This window comes from Aulonocara sp. 'chitande type north' Nkhata Bay, linkage group LG3 (genome assembly GCF_057382095.1).
Source record: "Aulonocara sp. 'chitande type north' Nkhata Bay isolate Kocher_YH1m ecotype deep benthic linkage group LG3, A_spYH_male_GT1.1, whole genome shotgun sequence".
NCBI lineage: Eukaryota > Metazoa > Chordata > Actinopteri > Cichliformes > Cichlidae > Aulonocara > Aulonocara sp. 'chitande type north' Nkhata Bay.
In genome coordinates this window covers 44,842,564-44,850,829 of record NC_141346.1, presented here as the reverse complement: position 1 = coordinate 44,850,829, position 8,266 = coordinate 44,842,564, and the positions used below count along the sequence as shown (strand labels likewise).

Below are 8,266 nucleotides of genomic sequence, written 5' to 3'. Positions count from 1 at the left end.
CACGTTTGCCAACTGCAAACAATCCATACTGAAGTTTATCATGCTAACTGAAGCCTACAGAGCCTGAGATGTAGCTCTTGAGGTTTTTTGCAGTTTCCAGAGCATTGCATGGTCTAACTTTGGGGTGAGACATATACTTCTGGCATGGTAGTGACATTGTGTGCACATACATTCTTTTTAAATTCAAAATATATCACTTGACTCGGGTTAACAGGTATTTCTTCTTCTGTATTAGAAAGTTGAAGGGTGTCACATGGCTGACAGTGTTGTGGGGTCTTTGTAACAGCACGCTGTCTCACACTTAAGTGCTATATAAATTCAGTCAAGCATAATATTCATCAGACATCAAGATGACTACAGGCTTTGAGCACTTTACGCCTCCCCTTTATGAAGTCATCTATCTATGTAAATCTAGGTTTTGTGGAGCTTTGAAATCTCCTGCTAACTTGAGCGTAGCCCTTGAAAAATAAGAACAATTCTGAAAGATTGGATTAAATGGGCAGGGAGGTCAGGCAGCAAGTGAAATCTTGTAAACTCAAGGCTGTCCTGTTTATAGCTACAGAGTAAGATTCATTCATTCCTTTATTTCTACTTTCATTCTTTCACGTAGTTACTCCCTTTTAGAAACACATGAACTGGACGCAAACCTCAAAACACACTGAGGAGTCTGGAGAATAGGGCTGCTGTAAAAAATAGATTTTGACATAATTCAGTTTTTTAACTTTTTCCGTGGTCTTGTTGCCGCACAGAGGAGCAAATTAAAGGGATAAGTCATTGATTTAACGTTGTATGGCAGTGCTTCTCTTCTGCTTGAGGTTAAAATAAAAGTGTCAGAGTACAGGTAGCAGTATTTGAGCCCTGAGCAGAAGGCATCAAACCCCGGTGTCAACAATAATATACCCATTCTTCAGTGGCTGCAGTAACACTTGAGGCGCTACAATGTTCCTTGATGCTCCCTGTCCAAGTTTTTTTTAAGGGTGAAGGGCCCCTTCATTTAAGCAGTTGTTTCCATCACCTGTCAAAAACAAAATACCTGCTATGACATGTGATTGGGGTGTGATGAGATGTGCAACACGCCTACAGAGCAGGTTAGCAGCAGGATTCTGCCTGGTGTGATTTAGTGTTCACTCACCATTCATAGCCAGTAAGCAAGAGTGCGGACGTCATGCGTTAACTGCTTCTTTTACCAGTGTTAAGACTCTGCCATACAGTGATTTCTAATTAAAGAGACAGCTACTGTTTATTGGTTATAAATTAAATTGATAAATTAATCACTCAAAATGCCGTATGAACAGCTCTATTGTCTGCTCACAAATATTTGGACAATGACTCGATTTTGGCATTCTTGCCTCTGTACACTACGATGGTGGATTTTAAATTAAACAATCTAGACATGATTGAAGTGCAGGCTTAATCCAAGGGTTATAACAATAGTGTTTGGGACTTACAGCTATTTTTATGTGTAGCCAGGATACAATTACCGTACTGGGGTTCTTAATGTGCAGTTTTTATTGTCAATGACGACTGAATAAAAAAAAATGTCCTTTGACCTTTACTTTTGTCAAACAGCGGCCATATGGACTTGTACTGAACATCGACAGCATGAGAGGTAACAAAGTAACAGAATAAACGATTAAACAAAAATGCGCCAGTACAATACGAGGAATAAATGAAATCACATAAAATACGAAACACAAAAATACGGCAGTGGCCTCTGTCTGTGCAGAACAAAATATCTTTACCCTGGCCTTTGACACCACGTGAGATGTTGGTTTTTTATTTTTTATTTTAGTTGTTTTTAGGTGATTCAATGCTGTTTTATCTTGTTTTTTGTTTTAATATAGGGCTGTTTTAATTTTATGTTTTATGTGTTTTATTTATTTCTTTTGCTGTTTTCTGTTATTCTATTGTTTTAACTTATTTTCTGTACAGCACTTTGTTCCTGTGCTGGGTATTTTAAAGTGCTTTATAAATAAAATTGGATTGGATTGGATTGGAAAATACAAAGAGCTAAATCACACAAGGCTCCTTTAAAAAATGTGGAAGTGTTACATACATTTTTATAAACACTTACATTCCACAGCAATCTCAGCTCACTTGGAATACTGCAGCACACAGACGATCTCGCAACTTATCCCTTGCATGCAGAAAATACAGGTCCTTTGCATCATCCATTTCAGAAATACATCATCTTCACTACTATTATACCAGTATGTTTCAACGAGTTATGTGCATATTTAACAATTCCTTACCAACAATTTAACTCCTTCACAACATTCCCATTCCACATCCACAAATAAAAGTAAACAGGAAGTCCCAAGATGCATTTCTTGTTAAGTTTTTTTTTTTGGGGGGGGGGACTGCAGTTAACCCTTAAGCACTGCACACAACATGCAGATAACAAAAGAAATAGCACAAGCAATAACATTGAATTACTCAATAACATTCTCGTCTTATCATACATGGAAACAAAGAAACGACATTTTAAGACCCCCTTTTTGAACCTTAAATGGATATTTGGTTAACTGAAGTGGAAAATATTATTATTAATTTACCACTCAGCTACATATGCATAGCGCCATCCTGAAAAAGTTTGGAAACCACAGAACTCAATTAAATGCTGTTTCCCCTCCTTTGAGATGCTCTGCTAGCCCTATATTGCAGCCACCTTCAGTTGCTGCATGCCCATGGGCTTTTTTTCAAGAATATCCCATCACTGTGTGTTAAAAATCTCTTTGGTTGCTTTTGTATGATTATTTGGGTTTGTTTGGACTTGAATCAGTCAGTCTCTTTGGTTTTGCAGCATTTGGTTGAATCTGTGGCGAGACTTCAGAATTCCTCCTGCTGCGTCGATCAGCAGTCACATCACCAATAAACACTGACGTGGTTCCAGGGACAGCCATACGTGACCACAGCATAACGACCCCAACATGCTTGGAATCACGAGCTATTCCTTTTCTGAAGTTAATCTTGCTTTCATGTCTTCAAAGAATTTGATTTCTAGAACTAGGCTCCCTCATTTAGATGTTTTACACTAAAACTGAATCTGGCCTCCCTGTTTTTGAATGCAACTTCTGAAAATAGTCCTACATGTCAATTAATTAATTTCAAATTCACTGTGGTGGTGTACAGAGGCAAAATTGCAACAAATTATCCAAATACTTATGGACTATACCACAATAGGGGATTACTAACCAAAAAGGATGCCATTGACCTTACTGTTACCTTCCAGGATATTCTTTTAAAATGTAAACACAGTTTTGAACCTCTAAAAGCTCACTGGCTTTTTTTAAGTTCCATTATAGAGTCAGTAAACTGCTTTCATTCACAACCAGTCCTTTATTTGAAATTTGTTTTTGTACAGAAACAGAAGCAATGTTCCGTCTCCACGATGAGATGCAGCTCAGCATGCGATTCAAGGCAATTCTCAAGTTTCACTCAGTCACGCTGCTTTCCTAGCGTGTATTGAGCAGACTGAGAGAAAGCAGCTCATGCAGTGGACTTGTGAAGTGTTCGGTCTGCATTGCTGGGGACAGGTGGGCTTGTCATGGAGAGAAAGGGAGGAAAACTGAATTATGGATTTTCACTATGGTTGCTTGCTTCGTGAGTTCGGTGACCTAATATCAAAAGAAAGTTTGAATGTAACTTATATACATTGTTAGGTTGGTGGAAGTTGGCTTGCAAAGTCTTAGATGTGCTGTGTTCACTTTCACCCTGCATAACCACCCCTGAAAAACAAGGTTGGGCTTTAATGAAAGCACATAATACGTTAGTGTATGCACTGTACCAAATGCCATCCATACATCCATTTTCTGCCACTTATCCAGGTCCGAGTCACAGGGCAGCAGTCGACGGAGAGACGGCCAAACCTCCCTCTTTTCTACCGCCTCCTCCAGCTCATTGTGTTGGGACAACTGGCTCAACTGGCTCCTGTTGACAGGCTCAGAGTACATGGCTGTCCAAAATGACAGTTCCTGGGGATTGGGATTTTTCATCTTACTGATGTCCACCCTTCATTACATTGACAAGTCTTTGTGCTGACCATTTAAAATTCCAGCGAAAAGCTTTAACACTAGCATCCCCAGGCTTCTACCTTTCTACCTATAAAACCCGGAGAGCAGTCAAATGGTGGAAGTGGAAGCTAAATTGGCTAGTCATTCATATGTATATTAGGCTGTTAAGTAGGAATTCTGGAGGGAGGGGAGTGGGGGTGGGGGAGTGGAGTGTTTCAGTTTGCCATCTTGGGGAGAAATCAACACACATGGGTGTATGTCCTTTGTTGCTGACATTTATTGATAAAAACAGTACAAAAAACCAACCATTTGTACACATATTTACAAATAATTCAACATTGTCAGCAATCACTCACAATCCTGGCACTGCCATGGTACCTGTAGTCTGCATTTACCACATGTGTATCTTTTGCAGTGAACACATCGCACAGTGGCCTGATTTTTCTTGCATTTGTGTTTGACCTGACACGTGGCTCTTTTTCCAGGGCTAGGTGTGGAGGGTTCTGCCCGAAGCAACTGATCTTTTCTTGCCTTCTTCGCAGCTACATGAGAGTGAGCCAACTCTGTTGCAAGCGCCACCAGGAAGTCCACCCGTCTTTCCTTCGTCCCGGTGCATGCTTGATACAGCACATGTGCATTCAGTGCTGCCATGTCAATCATGTTATAAAACACGGCGACTGGCCAGCGCCGTGTTCCTTTGCGGACAGTGTACTCCCGAACCATCTGGTCCATCACATCCACGCCACACTTTGTTTTGTTGTAAAGGGTGACAGTGTTTGGCTTCCTTTTGGTGGTGTTATCAGTCTGAACCACGCTGTGCATGCTGCTAAGAATATAGACTGTCTTCTTCCGTTTGGCCGCATACGCCGTCAGCGTGGCATCAGAGGTTGAAAACACCTAAGAAATAAGATAAATTGTTATTTTCATAGCCCTTTTACACACAATGAAACACATAAACATAGAACCACAAAAGACCTGCAACATACCTGAGTGGTGAATACATTGCGATCTGTCTGTCTAGTGGATTGAGGAATTTCCCTGCGAATCCTGTTGACTGTGCCGAGGATGGTGGTTTTCCGTCTAAGAAGTTTTTGTGCCAGTGAAAGCGATGTGAAAAAATTGTCCGTGGTAACATTTCTGCCCTTGTCTAGGAATGGTTCCATCAGCCTCATTACTACATTTTCAGAAAGTCTCTCCCCAGTGGGACGACTGGGGTCCTTGCCAAGATATGGGAAGACATTGCAAATGTACTTGGATTTTAGGTCGCAAGCCACCCAAAACTTGATCCCAAACTTGTCAGGTTTACTTGCAATATACTGCAGGAAACAGCACCGAGTCTTTGATGGGAAAAGCTGTTCATCAATGGTGATATGTAGATCAGGGTTGTAGCACGTGATGCAGTTGGTGACAAATGATCCCCACACACTGGAAATTGCAGCAAACTTGTCAGTCTTTGCTCGATCACAGCGGGTGGACTTGTCATCAAAGCGTAGGTGTTGCATGATGTTTTGGAAGCGGTTTCGTGCCATAATTCCAATTATCTGTGGGTTTCCCAGGTTTGCTGACCAGCAGTCATTTACAGATGGAAGCCTGCAAACCCCCCGCAAGATCACAATTGCAATAAATGCCATTAGTTCAGGGAGGTCCATGAACCAATGAACATGCTCCGTTTGCTGTGCATGTTGAATAGTCCATTCTTGAATGCTACGAAGCATGTCAAGAGTGACGAAACACAGGAAGCTCTGAAGGCGACTCGAGATACTTCTCCTGGCCTTAGCCGTTGGCTCTCCATCTGCAGTGTACGCTTCTATTGGGGTGAAAGGGAGACAGGTCCCCACATGTTCTTCACGCCACACTGTGCCATCTTTCGTTGTCTCAGTCCCCAAACAAGCTCTCTTTTTCGGTGGAGAAGCAGTCTCCTCATCTGCAGTGTGAACAAATTCAAATTGTGAGCAAAATGGGAAGGTCAAACAAAATCACAAATGCATGCATAGATACTAATTATAATTCCAGTATCTCCTCCTCTGTATCAGAATAATGTCTGAAATATCTTACTTACTAACTACATCCACTTACTTGTTTGAAATGAAAAAGGAAATAACATGAAATGAAACTAACCGGAAGACTGATCAGACAGCTCTGAGTCCGAATCCGGCTGAACTGCTAGGTCTTCTCCATCCGAGTCACAAGGGTCGACTTCCGTCAGGATCATTTCCAAGGCCTGCTGAGTGGTGAGTCTTCTCTGCATTTTCTTTCCTTGGAGAGGAGGTCCGTACACCAGAGGATTCTTCAGGGCGATGAATTTTCTTTCCTTGGAGAGGAGGTCCGTACACCAGAGGATTCTTCAGGGCGATGAATTTTCTTTCCTTGGAGAGGATTCTTCAATGAAGATTCTTCAATGAAGGATTAGGCTAAGTGCAGTGTATATATACCCTTCGGACACAACCCTCCACACCTAGCCGGTCACACCCCTAACCCTAACCCACCAATCAGATTGGTGGGTTAGGGTTACCAGTGCTCTGATTGGTGCCTCTGATTGTACCAATCAGAGCACTGGTAACCCTAACCCACCAATTCAACACTTGGAATGAACTTGAGCTATCATTTTTTTGTTAACAACAACCTAATAACAGGCCTCATCTGGCCACGAAGCTGCTTATCAGTCTTATTATGACTGATCCACTAAAACTGAGGACAATTAATTCCTAAGCAGTTAATGCAAAATATTTGCAAAAGCTTCTTGGATTAAAGCTGAAAGTCTGAACTTCACCATGTTAGTGTACAGAGGCAAAACTAAAAAAATTGTGTCTTTAACCAACAAATTACCTTATTGCACTGTATTGTTAATATCCGTATTACTACTAATTATTTATTACTAATTATTATTTATTATTATTATTATTATTATTAATCTGTGTTATGATATTCATATTATGCATATAACTTGTAGGGTTTAAATATTTAGTTAATTACTCAATTTTTGTAGATTTGTGTTTTTTTTTTAAAATAAGGTATTATTTAAAAAAAAAAACTTTACTACTAATATTGCCTTTAGAAGAAATCTACATCATTTGTAAATGTTGAAATGTATTTTCCCACATGTTGAACACTTTGTATTATTTAGACACTGGAATGATTCCAGGTGTGGCATTACGGCTGTTACTTGCCTGCATGACATATTTCTGAACTTCCACAATCACTCTGGGTTACAAATGAGCAGTGACAAAAATGTAATTTCCAGTGTTGTGAAATAGATGGGAGAAAAAAAATCAAGGGAGAAAATGTGAAGAAAAGTGCAGGGAAGGGAAATTCAAATAAACTGAAAAAAGTTCTGGCACATCAATCCTGTCCGCCAACTGTCGGAGGTGACATTTCATTAGTACACTTTGTCAATAGAGAAATCGTCTGCAGTGAAAGTGGTTGGGTGCTAGTAACGAGGAAGAACAGAGACATACCAAGAATGAGAAAGCCTGTGAAAATGAGGAAAAGAGCACAGTCCTTTTTCATTAGATCCTTCCTGATTTCACCAACTGGAAATTATGGGCATTGTAGCTATAGGCGTGATGAGAGGAGGTGGGTGTCCCTCTTCCATTTTAAGTCCCTATCAATCATCCAGCCTTCGCTTTTTACCCCCTGCCTATGTGGCATCGCCAGCCCACGTATCTTTCTGCCTGTTCAGGGTCCAAGAAGGTTGTCGTTCATCCTTCTCTCCACCAGCCAAGTGGCGGATACATTTGAAGGAAAATCACGACCATAACGACTCCTGCCATTTCCCATAACGTCCTCATCCATCAATTAAGAGGTTTCCAGTAAGTGGGAGATGGATATGGCAGAATAAGGCCAGGCTTTTTGATGACTATAGCACAGGCAGAATCAAGGGCTCCGCTATTACCCCTCCATAGGCCTATAATCACACCGGTGGCTTCAGGCAGTTTGAGAGAAGAAGGGTGCCATTGATCACAAGGCTTACAGATTGCACACAGCAGTGGTAGCTTGTTATCACTAAATGATTTTGAGGTTTGAGTGCATAGTGGTGGACTTTTCTGTCAATTATCAAATCCGGGAATTGTTCAAGTGAGAATGTAGCTCCAGAAATGAATCTGCTTTTAACCTTGTAAAATTCTGCAAATGTGTCAGTTGGCTTTCCTTTCCGATATAACTGACAGTGGTCGTGAAACAGAGGTTAGGCTTGGGTAATGACACGGATTATGTCAGTGGCTCAGTTCCTAGTTCACTGATGTGCTATTTAGTGC

At 40.9% G+C, this 8,266-nt stretch overlaps 1 protein-coding gene across 1 annotated transcript; it reads right to left on the bottom strand.

Annotated features, from left to right (window-relative positions):
* Positions 1-4,229: 4,229 nt before the first annotated feature.
* LOC147335855 (uncharacterized) lies at positions 4,230-6,273 on the bottom strand. The gene is made up of 3 exons (XM_086287559.1): positions 6,132-6,273; positions 5,438-5,937; positions 4,230-4,516 (listed from the first exon to the last, which is right to left on the bottom strand). The coding sequence occupies exons 1-3, from the start codon at positions 6,259-6,261 to the stop codon at positions 4,355-4,357; spliced, it is 792 nt and encodes a 263-aa protein (XP_086143685.1). The 5' UTR covers positions 6,262-6,273; the 3' UTR covers positions 4,230-4,354.
* Between the last annotated feature and the right edge of the window lie 1,993 nt (positions 6,274-8,266).